The 22,580-nt window shown below is 29.9% G+C and overlaps 2 protein-coding genes across 4 annotated transcripts in view; both read left to right on the top strand.

Annotated features, from left to right (window-relative positions):
* Positions 1-13,871, top strand: part of LOC136978206 (uncharacterized) — a 145,713-nt gene extending 131,842 nt beyond the window's left edge. For all 3 annotated transcript variants that reach the window (XM_067273862.1, XM_067273861.1, XM_067273863.1), the window contains 2 exons: positions 1,089-3,089; positions 9,311-13,871. In XM_067273862.1, the coding sequence (XP_067129963.1) occupies positions 1,089-3,089; positions 9,311-9,333 (2,024 nt within the window). In that variant the 3' untranslated portion in view covers positions 9,334-13,871. The remainder of the gene's footprint in view (positions 1-1,088; positions 3,090-9,310) is intronic.
* Positions 13,872-21,384: 7,513 nt separating this feature from the next.
* Positions 21,385-22,146, top strand: geminin (geminin DNA replication inhibitor). Its single transcript, XM_067273821.1, has one exon. The coding sequence runs from the start codon at positions 21,496-21,498 to the stop codon at positions 21,943-21,945; it is 450 nt and encodes a 149-aa protein (XP_067129922.1). The 5' UTR covers positions 21,385-21,495; the 3' UTR covers positions 21,946-22,146.
* The last annotated feature ends 434 nt before the right edge of the window (positions 22,147-22,580 follow it).

The raw sequence follows: 22,580 nt of genomic DNA, 5'->3' as shown, positions 1-22,580 counted from the left end.
ATGTGTTTTATTGGAATAATAGATGTGAGGTTATGCATTATTGTTATTTTATAGTTTATCACTTTTTAAAAATACAGTGTTTCTCAAATGAGAAATGTTAGTGCTTATAGCCTGCCACACTGGTATGTACTGTACACTGTCAATAAATTTTAATTGGTGCGCATGTCTATATTGAACATCGAGTATTGATTATTTAATTAAAGTTATAGCAAAATAAGAGTTCTGGGAAGTTAAAATATTAGAATGCATTGTTGTTGAGAAATAATGATCATTTTTAGCAATGGTCTGAGAAATTTCTTGCCAAATTTAAATTAGTAATTATTTTTGGTAGGATAATCCCTAGATTCTAAAATACATCTTGACTTAGGGCAAGAAAAAAATTATTAAAAAATTGAGAAGTACATTATTTTAAAAGATAAATGAGATTGGAACAAAATGATCAAATTTCAATATATATAAATTTTAGTTTTTTTATTCTGGTTTTATAATCAGTTTAGTTTTTCATCTTCTTTTTTAAAATTTATTTTAATTTTAAAGTGGATTTATTCCTAAGTAAAAAATAGTAAAAAACATGGCCGACAGTATTTACATTTAATAATGTATGTTTACCATATTTTTTATTAGTTTTTACTTAAATGTATTATTGTGATATTTGGCAAGAACACTAGAGGATGCTTTTACCCCATATTTGTGAATTTTTTATGGACTGTTGCTGGTGTGAGACGACGGAAAACAGAAATGGAAACAAAGTATTTTATCTTTGTGAAAATGTAGTATTTTTTAAATTTATTACATTTACTCAATTTCTTTAAATGTAGTTTTTGAACTTCAGTGTGTATATCCAAAAAAGTTTGTCACTTTTCTTCAAGCATCTAACAAGTTTAAACACAAATTAAATGTGTGTTGAATTTTAAATAATAATTCTTTTGAAATTATGATTTCAGTAATAAATTAATTATATTAGCAACTTCATTTAATAATTGGAATTAAATGTTAATTATTAAATTTAAGCAGTGTGTTTGTAATTAATTAATATAATTGTTTTAATGTTTATACTTTTTAATTACATCAAAATAATTTTTTTTCAGAAAAAGCAATTTTAACATCAAAAGATGATGAACGACATCTTATACATTCTCATGGAAAGCATTGGCAAGCTAGAATAAGTAGTGGATTTGATAAGTTAGTTGCTTTAGCCTCAACTCAAATAGATATTCCACGAAAAGAGAAATCTCATAAAAGTTCTGATGGAAACTATACAAGCAGTAAAAAGAACAAATCAGCAAGAAAGGAAAAATCAAGAGAAAATCATAAGGATCAGTGTACATTTAACATTGGATATTTTAAATCAAAACACAAAGAATTTTTTCTAAATGGATCAAAACATTCGGTTCGTGAATACAGTTCAGTTCGAGAAGGACCAACGTCGGTAAAACTAAAGGTAACTAATTTTTCAAGTCATAATTCTTCACCAAAAGTTCATGACAGATGTGGTATTGTGAATTCAATCAAATCAAGCAACAAACTAAATTCATTGATTCAGCCTCGTCGTGGTCCACGAACACCACCTGATACACCTCCTCGTACGCCATCAGTGTCTCCAGACAGACCACCGACTCCTCATATGCCTCTGTCTCCCTACCATGGTCATAGTCCCATAAGTAGTGTTGATAGTCCATGCAGTAGACAGAGTTTGAGCAGGTCACCAAGTCCAAGAAGTCTGAGTCATAGCAGCCAACATACAAGTCAAGGAAGTTATTCTATCAGTAGTCATGACAGAAATGGAAGGTCTGTTTCTCGTTCTCGGTCAAGGTCAAGGTCTGCAAGCCCTTTTAGCAGCAGACCATCAAGCACAGATTCACGCAGTGATAGAACTTCTACAAGTAGTTTTGGTAGATTCAATGCAAGGTCAAAATATGATAATTCTAAATCTAAATATTATTCCAATGACAGAGAGCATACGGTGGAAAGAAAAACAAATAGTAGTTCTTGTTACAACAGAAATAAACATCATGATAAAACACAAACAGATAGAAAAGAATGGGAATGTAGCAGAAATGGGACAGTTCTTACATTTGCTTTGAATGTTCCAGAAAACAGAACTCCTCCTGGACCACCAGACAGAGAATATGAAGGAACAAATCGTTCTGGGAAGTATTCTCAGTTGTCTTCAGAATCTTGTAATGAAGAGAAAAAAGTTCAGCAGTGGAACTACCAAAATGGAATGCCTGGAATTTCCCAAGCTGATTTGCGATCATCAAATAATCTGTCAAATGGAAAACTACATTCAGACCCAGTAAGGGTTATAGGAATGAATTGTACATCTTACGGAGTTGTGGGATCTCAAAAAGCACCCACTGCCAATCAGTTACAAATGTCTGGTCCTCCCAGTTCACTGCCATCAGATAATTCTGCAAATTATTGTGGGAGAACACCACAATCCTCCAATTTACAACAGTTAGCATTAATATCACCAACTTCAATGTCATCTTCTAGTGCAGCACCTATGGTTCCAATGTTGACAAACTTTTCCATTCCACCACCAAACTTTTCTGTGCCACCACCATCTTCAACAAGTTTAAATGGCCACCCATCGATACCTCTTCTCACTTCTCATATTAATTCTCGATTAATAAATCTCTCAGTTCCACCACCTAATTTAATTTCACCAGAAGTTCAAAGATCAATATCCAATAATGCTCCAGTTTCTTCTGTGGGAAGGTTTGATTATGGTCTCTCGCAGACTCATCAGTCACATTCACCGTTGATGCAAACTGGATATACAGCAAATCCAAATGGAACTATGTGTAGACCATCTTTACATTTACAACAAAAACGTTTATCAATTATTAATGATTCAAATTCTTTGCTTTCTCATTCTTCTGGGGTTAAAAATGGTATAGTGCCTAATCATATGCCATCATTAAATGGTGTGACATATCCGCATCCTTTTTCAACTCTGCTTCAAGACCATCAAGCTCGAAATCCTCATATACTGTCCAATGGCCACGATCATGTTGGACATCAGACAGAATATGTAACATCTCATTCGCTGCCCACACATCAGTATAGAATGAAGTGTAATTCAGGTAATTAAAACTTTATTATTAAAATTTTAATCTAATATTTTAGAATAAAATAAGTAAGACAAAAACCTCTCACACTTTGTTTCTAGCAGTTTAATCACTAAGTACAGTACAAATGTTTTCAGCCATTTTGAATGGCCTTCTTCAGATACAATAAGGTTGGTTGGAATGTTGGTTAGCAGATATTTAAATGACTTCATTGTATAAAGGTTTCTTCTTACTGGTGACCGTGACCTCATTGCTAAGAAAGTTTAAACGATATCAACATTGTTAATTGTCTTTTGAGTTTAACCAAGATGTGCGAATGACTATTGATGATAAGATAATTGTTAAAAGTGGAAAATAAAAAAACGAGATAAGTTTAGAAATTGCTCGAAAGATTGCAACGGACTCGATGAGGGTGGATTGGCCTATTTAATTTAAGAGGTTATCGAGGAGCGATTGCCATGCCATGGAGAGCAAGTCTGCGTCTCTGCTGTTAATACAGTTCTCTTTGAGGGATTTCGTAAAGATAACAATTGAAACAATAGAAATCTTGTCATCGGTTATAATCAGGCATAGGTATAATAATCTTAGCCTCTTCTTATTTGGCCGTTATATTCGGTTCACTTACAAACTGGACTAGGGTGGAATTAAACTTTTTGCTGTATGTGTCATATTTATGCTCAGCTATCCTTTTTGTAAGTGATCTGTTGGTTAAGCCTATGTATGTTAATTTTTTGTTTGGCTTAAATCTATTGTTCTCAAGCGGAACCAAGTAAATCCCCAGTTTTCTGGCTTCACTGCATTTATAATTGGTATTAGCCAGAAGTTTATATATTGTAGGGTTGCATTTGTATGTAATATCAGCTTTGACCTTTTTGGTTATGATTTTAAACACTTGGCTCATTCTAGAGTCAAAATCAACTACAATTTGTTTACATTGCTGTTTAAAAGGTCTGGAATTAATCGCTTTGTTTCTTAAGTAACTATGTATTTTTTGAGCTAGCCTATCTATAAATTTACCATTGTAACCGTTTGAGCAGTTATAATTCAAAATCTCTACTCATATTATTAATGCCAATTTTAACTGCTCAATTCTAATAAAATAACTGATGACAAGCTTATGTATTTCATATTAACTTAAGTAAGTGTTCCGCTAAAGAAAATTGCTCAGAAAAGTGTTCCGCATCCTAGAAAAGGTTGGGAACCACTGAGTTAGACCAACAGGATGATAAGATGGGTCATTTCCTTGACCTCAATATTTACCTGAATTAGGGTTGTATAACCACTAAGGTATACCATAAGCCTAATCTTCAATCTTTCTTCTTCCCCTCAACCTCGAACGACCCATTTACTTATAAAATATCCGCTTACAGGGCTCTAATCCGTAGAGCTTTTACCCATTGCTCTACCATTAATGATGCGCTTCATGAAATCCAACACATCAAACGCATCGCTATAGCCCACGGTTACAATGGTAAATTTATAGATAGGCTAGCTCAAAAAATACATAGTTACTTAAGAAACAAAGCAATTAATTCCAGACCTTTTAAACAGCAATGCAAACAAATTGTAGTTGATTTTGACTCTAGAATGAGCCAAGTGTTTAAAATCATAACCAAAAAGGTCAAAGCTGATATTACATACAAATGCAACCCTACAATATATAAACTTCTGGCTAATACCAATTATAAATGCAGTGAAGCCAGAAAACTGGGGATTTACTTGGTTCCGCTTGAGAACAATAGATTTAAGCCGAACAAAAAATTAACATACATAGGCTCAACCAACAGATCACTTACAAAAAGGATAGCTGAGCATAAATATGACATATACAGCAAAAAGTTTAATTCCACCCTAGTCCAGTTTGTAAGTGAACCGAATATAATGGCCAAATGAGAAGAGGCTAAGATTATTATACCTATGCTTGATTATAACAAGCTTAGAACAATTAAAACAATAGAAATCTTTACGAAATCCTTCAAAGAGATCTGTATTAACAGCAGAGACACAGACATGGACTCGCTCTCCACCGCATGGCAATCACTCCTTGTTAATGTAGATTGAAATATGCCAAAATGGGTACAAATTTTTACCACAGGAAGTAATGAAAAAACTTTTCTTTATTTACGATATTCTGATATGTGAAAGGTTATTAGGAAAATTAGGAATGCTTATAAATCAGGGTTTCACCTGTAAGAGTTCTGTCTACATGAATTAAACTGGAAAAGACTGTATTAGAACAAAAGACACTGAAACATCACTTTTATGATACATAAGAAAAAAGGGAGTAAATATATATTTTTGAAAATATGAGTCCTATATTGAAAAATACTGTATTATAAAAGAATATCATGGACCATATCATAAAGAAAATATAAAGGTTTATATATTAGATGAAAAATGATTACAGCTAAAATCATATATTTTTTGTATCATATAAAGAAATGCAACCTACAGGTTAACCTCCTGTTATTTTTCTTTTAATATTTTAATTTCTTCTTTATTATCAGGTGGGATACATTTATGGGCAAGTGCATGGGTTAAAATATTTAATATATATCTGTTCATGTGAGATGGATCTAAATTTTTGTTTAAAAAAAGGCCAAACTGTTACAAAAGTTAAATAAAGGCTTTCTGATGTTGTGAATCTTTAGGTGTGATAAGAATCTAACTTGCCAATTTTAATTTCTTGTTTTTAAACTTTTTCCAACAGTAATTCTTTTTCCATGTTATCATCATTTTTTATCCATGTGTACAGAAATCTGTTATCTGAATGAAGTTGAAATATTTTAGTAACTTATACTTCAATGACATACTCCATTTTCATATTGCTGAGTTGTAGCAAACAATAATCAATATAATAAATTTTTCCAAAATCAAACTACACTTTCATTTCAGAAACTGATAGTTTGATTTTGGAAAAGTTTATTATTTGAAAAATGTTTTAAAAATATGAAATTTAAGCATAAAACAAACACTAAATGCATGGAAAAGTAACATAAAGCTATTAAGTGGAACTCGAGAAGCAAAATTACAGAATGAATTATGAAAGATATAATTGATGATAAAGTAACGCTTCTTTAAAATGGAATACAAAGGCCAGAATTTTCCATGTTAGCAGAGTTATGTTTTTAATAATTAACTCTTCTAGAGAGAGAGTTGGGAGTAACATTAGTGTTGTTGGTACTATCATGACTAGACAATGAAAGTAATCTTAGGAAACAAAAAAAATGACAGACTCTAAGTCTCATCACCAAGAAGTTGATTATGATCTAAACCAGCAAGTTACAGAATTAATTATAATTTAATATAATTTAGCTGCTTTTATGCTGAAAAATTTCATTTTACTTACAAGGAGATAGCCACATGTTGTCCTCTCTGATTCAAATGAAACTTGGTGAATATGCAGCCCTAAACACAAACTGGTCCTTGTCCAAATAATAGGACCTACTTCTGAAGCATTTACAAAAAAATAGGCCTCTGAAAATTGAGTGTGTAGCTTATAAGTCTTTGGAAGATTCACTTCTTATAATTGAGGCAGCCAAGTAGATAAGTTGCTTGGCATAGGAACTGTGCGATGTAGGTTTCTGTCTTTGCACTTTGTTTTGTTTTTTTTTTTTTTTTTGTTTTTTTTTGTGTAACAAAATTATTTTATTATTTTACCACATCATTAGCATTATTATTATTACTATTGTTATTTCTCACATTTAAAGCTTATAACACACTAGATTAAAAAATGTTACCATTTCCTGTTTAGCAAAACAAAGTCTCCATAGATTTAACTATTGCATAAAGTTAAATAAAAGTTTGATTCCTTCATTCATATTTATTATCAGATATTTTCACTCCTGATTATATACTATGTCAACACAAGCAAATAAGCTTCAGACATTACTGCAGATGGACAAAAAAGACAAGTCTGATATAAAGAATAGAGTAGCATAATCACAGCAGTTTTTTTAATTGTTAACGTTATAAACAATTTCCTTGTGCGCTCGTGTTTGTTACACTTCAAATATAACAATATAACCCTATCTGAAAATTTATATGAAGAAGAGATTTTATTTAATACATAAAAGAGTTAAATCTACAGATACTTTATTTGCACTAAGTAGAAAATAACATCAGATTTTAAAAAATCTCTTTTATAAGCTTTAAATGTGAGGAATAACAATAGTAATAATAACGTTAATGATACAGTAAAATAATAAAATAATTTCATTACATATTTAAAAAAAAAAAAAGATCTGAGTGTGAAGGCTCAAATTTATATTGCACAGCTCCTATGCCTAGTGTCTTATCCATTTGGCTATGTCAATTATGAGAATTGAACCTTTCAAAGACTTAAGCTAAATACTCAATCTTCATAAGACCATTTTTTGGAAATGCTTGAGAAGTGAGATCTATTATTTGGACAAAACTATTTGTGTTTAGGGCAAGTTTTATTCGAATCGGAGAGGACATCTGGCCATCTCTTTGTCAGTTTGTTAAGAAATTTGTTCTCAAAATGTCTTCTATTTTTGCATAAGACAGATTTCTGGCTTATAACAATATTTCATAAATCATTTCATTCCAAGATTTATTCTCCATGTAGGCAGCTTTGTTTGTATAGAGATTTACTATATAAAGAAAATTTGTAATAATTTATCCATATTTCTATATTCTTGGAACTCTAGTACAATACTAATCACCAAAGTTCCTTACAATAAATCTGAGAGATCAACAGCATTGATGAGATCACCATTATCATGAACAATTCCTGTTTGGGTTTTACAGCATGGACATTTTTTGTATTTTTTTAAAACTTTCATACGTTTTTTGTGATCGGTTGCAGAAATGTTATTTTGTAAGCATAGTATACATACATATTAGGTATAGGAAAACACCATGAAAGCATTCAGTTCAACACAAAGTGCTGTAACAAAATGAATCATTTTTCTTGATCACATTACTGTCAACCCATGGTTGACTTACATGTAGCAATGTGCAGTACATTGCCACCTTTATCTCAGTTTCCAACTGGGATCTTTAATGCAGTGTTTCTCAAACTTTTTGGTCGGCGACCCCCCCTTTTGCATTTAAAAATTTCAAAGGACCCCGAAGAATGAGTATGTGTAAAAAAAACCCCAAGGGAATGGGTCAAGTTAAATTCAGGAGCAGTTAGTTTCTGTTGTTTAAAATCTATCCCATGTTGAAATTTCTCTGCGTTGTGTGTCGCTTTGCATTGAATTTTTGTAAATGTTAAGATTAATGAAATTTTTTTTTTAAATTATTTCTTTATTTTTCACAAACAAAATAAATATTTTGAAAAATGTAAAAACAAAAAAAAATTATATTTTGGAAAATAATGTAGTCTCGAAACGTTCCAATTCAGCACAACACAGTCCACAGAAAAACAAGCAAAAATTACCACTCATGATTTGAAAAAAGTCTCGTTCAAATACTGGCGCGTCCTTAAGGACCCTTTCATGGTACCCTCCCAGTGCTGCCAGCTAAAAACACATATCAACTAAAATAATATTGGAGTATCCCAAGACATAGCCAAATATTGCAGCGCCACAGCACTAGCGGAAATTCAAATTTGCCAACTGAAACGCATTCAGTTGATCTGTTTTCGGATAATCGACGCTCTACTGTACTTCTACAGACGCAATGCTGCTAGCGAACACCGTTCCAAATGACAACATTGTTCTATCATAGTTTAGGCGGAGAGTGGCACTCGGCGCACCCAATAGCGCACAAATTTATGAATATTATATTTAGGCTTGTATTTAAATATTTATACTGTTTTTATTATTTATATGCGCAGTTTATTTAAGTAAAAATTATTTTATATATTTTTGATTTCTATTATTTCTAAATATGAATCCATAGTCAATTTATATTATATTTGGAAAAAATTAATCTGGCATCATTTCTTCAGCGACCCCCCCCCCAAATATTTTTCACGACCCCCTTGGGGGGCTGCAACCCCCACTTTGAGAATCACTGCTTTAATGCATCAGATTTGAAACAAATTCCAATTTGTAGAATACTACATGGATTATTATTGGACAATTCCAGATTATCAGTTACTTTTCATGGGTTACCAAATTATTGAGAGTTAGATTAAATAACAAACTTCTACTGTTTATGTAGTAATTAAAAAAATTAAAGAATATATTTTAAAACTGTTATAAATCATTCATTTTTCAAAACATTTCATTTTAATTAGAATAAAAGTTTTTGTTTTTTTCCAGATCTTACAACCTACATTGCTTGATGAAATCAACAATAGTCTGAATTGCTTTTCAAAAGATAAAAGAAAAAATTTTTTAATTTTTATTTCTTGGTATGTTGAAAATTCCTACCTCATCCATAACATAACAAGATCTCAGAGAAGCCTTCCCGTTGATGATTTTTTTTACCAACTGGAACCAAAAATGAAAATGTTTAAAATTTGAACTTTCGTCCACATCAAGAGCTCTGCCAGTGGATTGTGAAGTCACTGCCATCATTGCAAAATTTTTCTTCATTTGGTCTGCGTATCCAAGCAAGTACAAAGCCAATAAAAAAATAACAACAAAATTCAAAAGGAAAGAAAAATAAAAAGTGCCTCTGCTCACATGGGCACCTCAGCAGTCCCTGTGTAGATATTTTAAAAAGTTAATCATCTTGTGCTTTTAACTCGTCTGATTTTCATAGTTTCCATTTTTAAATTATTTAGAAAGATTTCTATGTTGGTACATACTATCAAGTTCCTTCATCTTAGCATTCCAAGTAGATTCACTTATTAAAAATAAGGAAAAATGCCAGTACAATAATGTAATAATGAATATTTATGATTTTTTCAGGAAAATAACAACAACAACATACATTTTGTTTTTTGTATAATTTCTACTATTTATATTCAGCCTCATCAAACAGGAATGCTCAAGAATATATTCAAACTCAGAATAGTTTCCTGTTACACATGCCGACTTTAAAACATGCATCATTATTTAATTTATAACTCATGTCATTTACAACTTTTTTGTGCCATTTCTTTGTTCCTTTATTCATTATCTTAGTCATTTTTGCATCCAGCGTTCTTCATTTAAATGTTATTTTGTATTTATGTATGTTTTGTGTTTATTTAAAACAAATGAAATTAAGTATACAGTTGCATTCCTTGAGTTTGAATTGTCAACAGAATCCCCGTGCAAGTAATCATTCGAGTGCAGCAGCTACTTTATATTCACGAGCACGATCGGATCTGTCCAAGTTACAATTTATTATTATTATTATATTATATTATATTATAATTATTTTATTATTATTATTATTATTATTTTAACTATTTAAAAAGTTGCCATTTAAAGTCAATAATTTATAACTTATGCATATGATGTATAGTCAGTAAGAAATGATAATTTATTAAGCGATAAATTGAATATGCCATGTAATGTACAGGCTGTTTGAAAAGTAAAACATCCAGTTACGAAAATGAGCACTAATTTGAATCTACAAACTTTTTTTATCACTATTATTTTTAAAATTATATTTCTGCAGGTGATATAACAGACTTCCTTGGCTTTCACTGCCATGTTCAGGGAACTGATTCTGTATAAAATCTGTTGATAAGTGTTAATAAAATAGCATATTTCACTGCCACTGTAATGCAGTTCATCCCAGGATCTATACTGCCAAAATTATTTATTCTTAGTATTGTTTGCACTGTATTAACTTTTGTTAATCTGAAAAACAGTGATCAAGCTTCTTTATTACAAGATTCTCTCAATAAAGATATATGGAGTCAACATTGTAGGCACTTCATTAAAAAAAATGAAATCTACCATAGATTATGGTTCAGTTGGTACATCTTAGTTTGTGAAAGAAGTTAATTGAATTATTAACTCAATTTAGTTTGGTTTATAGAACAGTACGAAAAATTGGGACAATCCTGTTCAACTATTATCGAATCTTCTCTTTGTTAATGTGTTAAACTAGTCTAGTTATATATTTGCATATTGAAGAACCGAAAGCTCAATGATTTAACTGGAATGAAAAAAAATCTTTCTATTAAAAAAAATATAAAAGATCCTGGGGAGTTAGAACTGATGAATGCAACAATAGCCTTCCAATTTTAGCTGTGCATCACTAGTGTAATTTTTTAAAATATACTGTTTTTTCATAATCAATGTGATTAATTTTAATGAAAATTTGTATATTTTGATGGTTGATTTTATTGCATATATAGAAAAAAGTTAATTGTATTGTTTTACAACAAATTGAATATCCTTGGTTTTTCATGATTGGTATTTTGATATTGAAATAATCCAGATGGTTTTTATTACACTGAGATTAGCGTTAAGTAGTACAATATTTGAAGTAGGACAGGTGAAATGTGATTGGCATAAGACAACAGAATGGGAGCATTAAATCTCAGAGTTTGATTTTTGAATGGTCAAAAACACTCCTTTTATAAAAAGTTATGATTTATAACAGATGTGATAATTTTAAATTGAATTTGCAATTGATACTATCAAAAAAAGAGCATGTTTTGATTGGATGCAATAATTTGTTTAAAATTACTTTTTCATATGATACTATGCAGTTATTTGATTAATTATTTATAGTTTTAAGGAGATTTTAAATAAACTTTTTTAATTGTACAAATTATGGCAATATACATTTTTGAAGAGATCTCAAAATGTACTTATATAAAAAATTAATTTTAGACAAATTTTAGAATAATAATTCCATTTGTTCACTCCCACACTTGTGCATGTGTTCAACCTATAATTTGCTTGTATTGTGATTCAATTAATGAACTTTTAGCACTTTGAATAAACTAAACAAATGTGTGATAACGGTGTAAGAGTTTTTTAGTAATGTTGTTTGGTTTGTTGGCTTTAATTCATTAATTTAACAAGCAGTGCTATGAGGATTCAAAGTGAATGTTGACACCTTTCAAAGAACATTAAAGTCAAAAACTTATACAGTACATCCATTTGGTAAACAATCTCATCAACAGATTAGAATTGTTAGCAATAGATTACGTTTTATGAGGGTCCAAAATAAAAGATTCATAACATCTTGTAAAAAAATATATATATACAAATAAAACAAACGTGCTCTTAAATCCTAGAAGAAGAAAGAAAACAAAATACAAAAAAATAAATCAGAATGAATTCTTGGCAATCGAATAATTATTATTTTGGACAAACTATTTATACATCATGATGTTTTATAAATTTTGTTTTTCCAGAATGTTTATTTTGAGAATAAAAACAAAAAAAGAAAAATATACAAACTGCCATCTTTGCTGTTATAAATCGTACTATATGTATTTATATACTGATAATAAATAACCATATGGAATTATATTCAAATAATTGAAAATGATAATTAATAATTAAATAATGATAGTAACCATGAGGTGCATGTGATTATATTTTATGGTAAACAAAATATACAAATATATGTAAATAAAAAATTTACATAAGTTTGCACAATTGTAAAAAAGAAAACATAATAATTATTTGTAATATTTTCCATATGGATATTTAAGTAGCTGTTGTCTGCAATATTCTTATGATGCAAGATTTTTCTAATCAAACTTGTCCTGCACTGTAAAAACTGTAGAGAAAAATTTCATTCGAGTAATGAGTTCTAGTAAAATACCATCTGCGACAGTGTCGAGAGATGTAATTGTATATTCATTAAAGATCAAACAAGTGTAAAAATAAAAAAATTTTTTTGAGTTCATGGAAACCAAGGAAAGTTGAAAAAGGTGTGAAGATTAGGGTGGTAATTCACCACCAAAAAAAATAAAAAATAAAAATTGAAGTTTCCAAAATTAAATTGATTGGGAAACTCATACAGTTGTTGTTATAAAAAAGCATGTTTGAGGTATTTTTTATTCCTCAGGATGTGTGTAAATTTATTGTATTGATTGTTAATGGGTGAGATAAAGAATGGGTGCTCTGAGCAAAAAAGATCCCTTAAGCAGATAGTTGACAAATTTAAAAATGTGTTATCATGTAAAGTGTAAGTTACCGGATTATTGTATAAAGGTAATTTTTGTTGTAAGTGTTTATTCTTGTGGTTTACTTAGTTTATTGGACGTGTCGTGCACGGTGTTCGCGAATCTAGTAAATGGTTGTTGTTTGTTGCTTTTAGTCAAGATTCCAAGAGATTAATGGTGTTAGTGTATTTTTAACTTTTTGGGAATTTTGCTAAGCCATACTAAACAGCAACAAAAAAAAATTGAGATACTTTATTAAAGATAGAGAAGAATGTAAAGTGAAGAATCTTAAAAACAGCCCAACCAAGGAATTTTTGAGTTTTTGTTCGGTTGTTTTCGTAACAATAGGCCTTAGGGCTTAAAATTTTTAAATGCAATAGTCTCGTACGAATCAATTATTAATAATTTTTTGACATTGTGCAATTCGTGCCATAAAACAGGTTAGAGTGGGCATTGATTATTGGACTTAAGATGTCAGCTGTCTGATTAGGGATCTGATTCATTCAAAAACAAAAAACTATAGGAAAAATACCTTGTAGAAAATTGTAATTAGTGTAACATGATGATGATAAAGATGATGATTAGTTGATTAGCTGCAGAGTGTTGAGGTGATACATCATCTGTATGTAAATTCTGCTCAGCACCATAATGATGTGCATTTATTTCTTTGCAAATATTTCTAGGATGTATACATCCCATGTGTTCAAATTTTTTTTGCTCCAGTATTTGTAACCTACACTCTCAGTGTAGGTATTTTCACCTTACTGTGCATTGTACATTCAAACATTGTAATAAATATTTTTAACATGATAGTTTTATCATCCTTTTTTTATATTTGTACATTATTTATCTGTAATTCTCTCATTAAATATATGCTTGTTACACTGATATGCTGTTGTCTATTTGCTGTCGAGAACGTTTGCCGCGGACAGTTCTCAGTAGTGATGCGCGGTTATTAAATTTAAAATTATTTTGAGACTAATTTGTTTAAACAAACAAAATAATTTGCTTTTACAATTAAAATTTTATAAATGGATAAAAAGTTTCTTTGCTATTGAAAATTGAAATATTTTTAAAATCCAAAGAACGTCTTTAAAGCCGAACATAAAACAGTTGTTTATTACCACATAGAAATTTATTAAAATAAAACATAGTCAAAAAGTAAAATATTATATTAGGAAAATTTAATTATTTCATAGTTATAAAATTAAAATTTTGGAAAGAAAACAGCAAAAAAAGATAAGAGAATTGGTCATGACAAGCAGCTCAAAAATAATCAAAAACTGACTTACAGCTTAGAATACTTTGCACAATTATTTTTATTTGCATTTAGGATATGAAGATAATAGATTATCTTCTAAATTGTTTTATTTAAACTTAAACATTTAGAAAAAAACTTTTTCCAATTTTAATATTTCAAATAAATCTACAGACAAAAATTTTAATTTTTTTTAATAAGAATTCATTGCCAGATTAATTGAAAAATGGAACCATTAAATTAACAGATTTGGTTCACTTTCTTTGAAGTTTCACTTTTAATACTCCTGTGCTTTTTACCGAAAATTCCTGAAATTTTGCAGGGAGGGAATTGATGCTATTAAATTTTGGGGTTAAAGGTCAAGGGAATAGGATCACTTGTCATATCTCAAGAGGAATTGGTATTAATGAATGATTTTATTCATTATTAGCATTTACAATTTTTTTTTATGTAAAACTTGTCTTGAGCCTTAAAATTAAGCTTTTTTTTCATTTTATAATAATTATATTACCTAATTTAATTTTATGATTCATGACATTAATAATCAATGATAAAGAAGAAGATGGAATCTTGATAGAAAATCAAACAGTACACTCAATTCAATATGCAGATGATATTGTGTTAATCTCAAATACTGAAATAGGTCTCCAGAGGAAAATAAATTTGATGCAGAAGTATTTTTCACAACTGGGAATGAAAATCAATCCAAATAAAACTTATATTCATATATTTCGAAGAGGTGGAAGATTGGTTAGACAGGATTATAATTTTTACCTTTTAAATGATAAAACTAAAAGTAGTGGAGGAGGTCTCATATTGGGAATTCATTTTACTTCAACTTTATCTTTTGAAACTCATGTCCAGCATGTGCAAAATAAAGCAGACAAACTAATAACTTAATTTACTTACTAGTTAAAATAAAAATTAATTCTTTACAAAAGACAAATGTAGCTCTTTTCAGCAATAGTTATATATCTTATGCTCTCCCGATATGGGGCATGGACTGGATATCACACTGAGAAAATTCAATTATTATATATAAGGAAAATATATGGTTTCGACAGATGTGTACCTGGATATACTACCATGATACAAATCGGCTACAATTGGAACCTTATTTGGTATTAAGAATTATGAAGTTTTATAAAAGATTGACTAATAGTCATAATAGCTTGATAAATATCATATTAAAAAACTTAAAAGGTTAGCCCAGACAAAGAGAAATTACTTAAACAATTGGTATAATAAATTTAGCTTAATGCTGGCCAGGTATGAGATTTCACCCATATTATTTAATAATATGGAAGCAGATTGGAACTTTGGCTTCTCCATTTTAGTAGAAAATATGTTTAACAACTCAATTCATCAAGAAATGGTTAAACTACAGAACTCCAAATTTCATCCTTGGTACATTAACACATCAGATGGCATAAATTCCAAGTATTCAAAGCAGAAGGAAGTTAAACTATTTATATTAGATACTGTGATTTGCTTCTATTTTATGTCATTAACGTAATTAAAAATAAAATGTTTTGTATAGGTTGTAATTCAAAATATAAAATTTTAAGTCACCGGCTATCATATTTCCCAGAAGCTAGTAAAGGGTAGTTGGGTCTCATCAACGAGCTGCCCATGAGAAGTTTGCTATGTTTTCTTACGTGTAAATAATAAGAACCAGTCTCACCTAAATAAAGACCAGTTTCCATTGAAAGTTTCTTGGAAGGCATACCCTTTGATAGATCTTCTTTATCCCAACAATCTCAAAATCCTAAAATCTACAAGAGATAGCCAGAGTTCTTCAATGAAAAGTTGATATTGTGAAAACTAAAAACAAATTTACTTTAAAAAACGACAACTTTTTGAGGTTAGACAATTAAACGCATTTTTTATAACATTTAATAGATGCTAGATTTAAAGTTGAAGATTTTGATAAACAAAATAAATGGAACGAAGTATTTAGACCAGTGGCGTAGCGTAGTGGGGGCGGCAAAATTTCACAATAAATAATAATACAGTCAAACCTGTTTTTATGCGCTCTTTTTATGTGCGATTTTTTTAATGCGAATTTTTAATTTGTGCGGTATAGTTGGCGACTAGTCTCGTGCGATTCGTCATGTCTTACGTTGACTTATTATAGCTAAATAAACTTATTATAGCATAAATGCACTTATTATAGTAATATTATTGCATGAATATGCGAAAAATGAAATAATTTACTTTTTAAGTCAACAAAACACCACCTGGACAAAAATATGTAAAACAGACGATAGACCAGACGATGCAGTCAAGTGCTGACATCTGTTGTCAATAAATTCTATTTCGTACGGTTTTGAGTTATTTTCTATGTGAGACTTTTTTTATGCGGTCCCTGTTGACCGCATTAAAAAAATATTTTTTAATTGTGTTGCGAAAACTATTATTTACAGCCATTCGTGAAGTTTCGTGAGATTTTTTTTATGCGTTTTTTTAATGCGGTCCCTATCCCCCGCATAAAAACAGGTTTGACTGTATTACAAAGGGGATTACAGGACATGCGTAGATTTTTATGAACATAGGAAACCATTTGCCATGTGAGATTCGACAGCTAGAAAATGTGTATATAAATGCAGTAATGTCTGTGCAGTGTGGTTTTCGCGCCTAGAATTTGACTCTGGAAGGACCTCCTTGTGTAAGCACAAAGGACTTAGTAATCCCTTTTCGAGCAAACAGCCGAGTCAAGCATGAACAAACTGAAGGATAAATTCGGCTGTTCATATGGAGTTATGTGAGAGTGTTTGCGATCCATGAGTGTTGGTGTTTCTACAAAGTCTCCAGTCGGTATGTTTCCAGTTAGCTCTCTGTAGATTAAAATCATGTGAGAATATGTCTGACTTTGGAACATCTGCGCCATTATACAAATCAGGGAAAATAATTTTTGAATTCTAACATTACCGGAGATAAAAACTGGGTTTATTACTCATAGTATGAAAACAAAAGAAACCCATAACACAAAACATCCGGCATTTCTCATTAACAAGTACTTCAACACGTCGGCAAGTACTGGAAAAGTTTTAGCGATGTCTGTTCTGATATATACGGACTGAATTATCGTCAAAGGAACGAAAGTGAGGGACAGCGCTTATCGGGTAACAATTATAAAATGAATAAGTTAATTCTAAGATAAATAATTATATACTTTGAAAACAAAAGGAAGACCTAATAGATGCGTATTAAACAAAAATAAATATTCACTTTAATTATTAATATTTCGAGAAATTCTGCTCCTCGTCACTGCGCACCCGCACACTGCCAAACGCACAGTTACATTGCTGAAGAAATGGAAGTGGGTAGTTTTGTTATATATTTTCTAAAGCTCATTCTTGGACCCTTAGACTTTCAATTTTTTTCCCATATCTCCGAACAAATCGCCTTTCATTTCGCGCAGTGTGTAAACGCGTAGGGCGGCGATTGCATCACTCTATGAATTATCAGACGACGGTAACGCGATCGCATTAAGTAGAGAGACAGCATAAGTGGGACGAACATTACACGATTTTGCTAGCCGACTGTTATTAGTGAACGAATTTGTTGCCTGACAACGTTTGTGGAACGAGTGAACATTAAACAACATTTTCCTTCAGCAACTAATCGCATGATACAGTATTTCCAAAATAAAAATGGTTGAGTCAATCGAGGACCGGCTGTTGGTTTTCTTCATCGTCAAATCGAAGAGAAAGAAAGAAATGAAGTAACATGACAGATGTCGCTACTTGCTACTCATAAATTGGCAGAGAGGTACAATACGCTGATTGATTGTTGGTGACAACAAATTTTCGTGTTTTCCAAACTTTTGGAAAACTTTCTTATCGGGAAACACATTTTGTGATGTATAAGTCTGCCAACACATCACGTTAGGTAAAACAATCGTGTAGTGTTTACAGAATCCTCTACAGAATCCATGTACTAATGAACAAAATTCACTGGAGGCTTAGTTTTCGTGTACTGCACTGCCTGTATTTAGGTACATTGGCCACTAGAGTTAAAAAGCTAGTACAGTAGTTTCAAATGCTCATATATATATATATTTAAAGATAGCCTACTTGTAATTTTTTTTTTTAATTCAACAAATTTCAGACCTGTTGTGAATGTTTTAAATAGATGAACATATAAAGAACCAACTACCAGATTGTTTCTACACAACTAATTTTTAAAAAATTAAATTTTTAATTATTATTTTAATTACAGTAATTATAATGTCTTTGCGAATTATTTAAATTTATTATTAATTTTATTCAAAATTTAATTTAGGAATCGATTTTTAAATCGCGTTTTAAATAAGCATCGAATATCTCGTTACAACTTATAATAGTACCATTCATAATGTCGCGAATTTCCTTTAAAGTGTTGAAAGCGCTATAAATTGCCTGACCCATCTGAAAATAATAATAAAACAAATGGCAATATTACAATATAAAATAATAAAATTTGAATAGTTACATTTAAAATAATAGAAATTTGACAATCTAAAACTTTTAAATCTCTAACCTGAATGGGAATTTGTTTATTTGCAACGAAGAAATCTCCGCAATTGAATCCGATCGTGTTTTCTCGAAAGAATTTCATGAAACATATAAGCTAAATGAGAAAAGTGCTTTTGAACATTCTGCTATAAATTTATGTATAAGAACATATAAAGAAACAAACCTTAATTCTATATATTAGGCCTGAAGAACCTATATTAAACTTTTGAACTTCTTGAAAATTATCGTATATCTGAAAGTATTGTAAAAAGATACATATATGTTTTGAGATATAACAAACTATGGTAAAAGGATGTTAAAAGATCTTATTAAAGATGGCATAATATTACAAATCATTTTAATATATTAAATTATAACTTATATAGTAGTTACAACTTACAGAATTAACACAATTTGAGAGCAAAGAAGTGATTAAAAGCACACTGAGAATTGAAAAAATCGTTGCTATATCAAATAACAATTGTCCCTGTGGATTTATAGTTTTAAAAACAGTATTATATATCAGGATACAAATTATAAGGCTAGCAAAGCCATATATTAAAACAAATTCATTTTTACATGCATTGTTAACTTTAGCTAAGAATTGAGACGTTTCAGCATGTTCACATACAATACAATTGATCTCATACTCGTTACTATTAATACTTGCTAAATATAATTGCTTGGAAAGAGTATCAAATCTTTTTTCCATTGCGACAATTACTATACACATTATCATCATTATGCACGTTATTAAAGCTAACTCGTACATGATGCAAATGTTTAAGATAACAGCACATGTGATACCTCTCAGTTTTGTGGAAGCAACTTCGATTTCATTACCGAAGAAAATTGAAATAAAGCATGTAAGCAGTATCATACTAAATAAAAAGAATATGCCAAAAGAAATATGTACATAGTTTTGAAAACGCTCTAGCGATTTCTCTTCAATATTTGATATTTTAAGATTTAAATGGAGTTTTTTTCTTTTCAGCAAAAAATAAGCGAAATTCGCACCAAAAGAAATTATAAAATATATGCTCTGAATAAAAGGTAGATTGTTACTAGTACTCATTTTCTTTTTGGAAACACACCGAAATATTCTTCTATTTTCATCGACGAACACGCCATCAATTACAAGACATAAATGTGTGATAAATAATAACTGAATGAATATCGAATAAATGAACATAATTTTTTTCTTGAGTTTGTTTACAGGACAGCATTTACACGGATAAACTGCGATTCCACCTAAAACGTCTGTTATAAAAAAAGTTGGTTTAAAGAAGCAATAGAAACATTTGTATTCCATTTTATGGATAAAATAGTCACTCTTCTAGTTTTATAAGTATAATAAATGTGTGTGAATCAAGTGCATACTTCAGAAATGGTAGGTATTCCGTGCGTCAGAATATCTGTCAAGTTACATAAGGAAAGAAAAATTTAATCTCGAAATTTATTATAGGAATGTTGCGAGCATGAAATATTTCGACTAGTATTTAAATTTATTTATCAGTTTTCATTTACTCATTGTACATTTATCTGCAATTCTTTCGTTTTAAGAATTGTAAATAAATATTAATTACGTTTAGACAAATTTCAGATATTATTGTATCATTTTTGAGGTAGGAGACAAGCGAAAAGATATAAATTATTTAAATAATAAATAATATATTGTGTAACATTTTACACAATCTAAATTTTTAGATTTTCTAGTATTAGTTAATTTTGTTCATTGAGTTTTATACGATTATCAAACAAAACAAAGAAGTTATACGACAAGAGAAACACTAATTAAAGTGCAATTAATTAATTAATGTATTGTTATATTTAAAATAATTTTTATTCAAACATAGTTTCATTAAAAAATTGTTTTGTTAAACAAACTATAATGTTCAATAAAAAATAATTATAATAAGAAAACATCATTTTGTGGCTATAGTTTTCTCAAAAGTTTTTCAAAAAAAAATTTTTGTGTCCCTATTTTCATATTTTCAATTTATGGTCACCCAGCCTGGTCAAACCACGACGGGCACGAACAAAATCTCCAAGTTCTGCCGGACAAAAAGTTTTAAAAAATTTATAAACAAGCATATTTTAACTTATGACAACGGTCGGATGACCAAGCGGTTAGGGTGCAGGCAACCGCTCTAGGGACCTAGAATCTATCCTGACAGTGTCAAAAAACTACAAAAATTTTTTTGGGTGTGGTCCATCCGGATATGTGAAATCCCGTCCCTCATACCCGGCTCCACCTTCATAGCGGGCCTAGTCGAATGTGAAAGCCATTTTAGCAAGTCCATTATAATATAATGGACTTGCTAAAAAGGCTTTCACATCTCTGCAGGAGGGAAAGAGTTAAAAAAAAACTTATGAAGACAACTTTAAAATATCTTGACTTGTCTAATAATTCAAATAAATTTATATATTTTGTAATTATTTATTTTTACTTTTGAAATATTCCGTGAATTTAAATTAAATTATTTTTAAAAAATGTATAAATATCGAATGACAATATGAAAAATTCTAATTTAGGCCCTTTTTTGGCGGTTTTTATCAATACTTTGTACGATTATCGTAGTAAAAAGTTGCCAATCCGGCATTTTATAATCCACATGGTCAGGTGGAGGGAATATTAAATATCGAATTTTGTGAGTGTTTTTTTTTAAAAAGGTTCTAATGGACACGCGAAAAATGAACAAGTCAAATAGAAAAGTAGCTAAAGCCAAGATAAAGAACAGAAAATCTTTAAGTACACTACAACCGTCTGCTAACAATCAGTCAGTCTTGGTCGGTTCGAATGGAATCGTAGATTTAAATTTGAAAAAGTCAGGATTGAAAGAAAATATTTCATCGAGTGCTAAAGAGAACGAATTATCTTCTCGTAAAGAAGTGTCGAAGAAAAATGCTGTAGAGAATGCAAAGGATCTTATGTGTAATCCGGAAATCTCGGCTGAATATTGGAAGATTCTTGCAGAAGAGAGAAGAGTGGCCCTCGAAGCTGCTTTGAAAGAAAATGAAGATTTACGTGATCAAATCGAAGTATTAGAAACCGAGAATTCTCAATTGAGAGAAATCTGTGAAGAAGCTAAAAGAATGGCCGAGATAATAAATGATTTAAATGAATAATTTAGGTGAACGTTTGCAATTTTTAAGTAAGAAAGAATTAAAATGCATTGAACTAAATTGAACTAAAATATATTTTTAGATATAAAGTCAAATACAGTTGAATATATTTATTTAAGCGATTTTAATTTTTTAAAGTAGCATTTCAAATGTAACACAAAGACAGTGGAAAAAAATTGTAAATATCAAACTTTAAAACTTCTGTAAGTTCTTTAATATATAAAAGCCTTTTATGAAATGTATCGACGTATTCTTAATTGATATAAAAACTATAAGCTTTATGTACAATTAAATCATAGTTTTACTTTCATTATGAAAGTCATTAATAACTTCTAACAAAACATTTATTAAAATTAGGGATAAAATAACAATTGTACAATGGATCATTTTGTTTTAAAGAGCCAATTTTAAAATTTCCAGTTTAATTTTATTTTTCATAATTTCAGTATGTTTATATAATTTATATTTTTTGTTTAAATATTTTGTTCATTTTTTTTATTTCTCTAACCGAGATTTATGGTCTCTTAATTTTATTATTTTAAAATGTAAGTATATATTTGTATTTCTTAAGTCAATATTTTAAAACTAAAGCTGCTATCCTTTATTCAAATGATTTCTGCAAAAGTTTTTTAAAATTT

Source organism: Centruroides vittatus, unplaced genomic scaffold (assembly GCF_030686945.1).
Source record: "Centruroides vittatus isolate TY-2023 unplaced genomic scaffold, ASM3068694v2 contig_5, whole genome shotgun sequence".
NCBI classification, from domain to species: domain Eukaryota; kingdom Metazoa; phylum Arthropoda; class Arachnida; order Scorpiones; family Buthidae; genus Centruroides; species Centruroides vittatus.
This window is presented reverse-complemented; position numbering and strand designations above follow the sequence as displayed.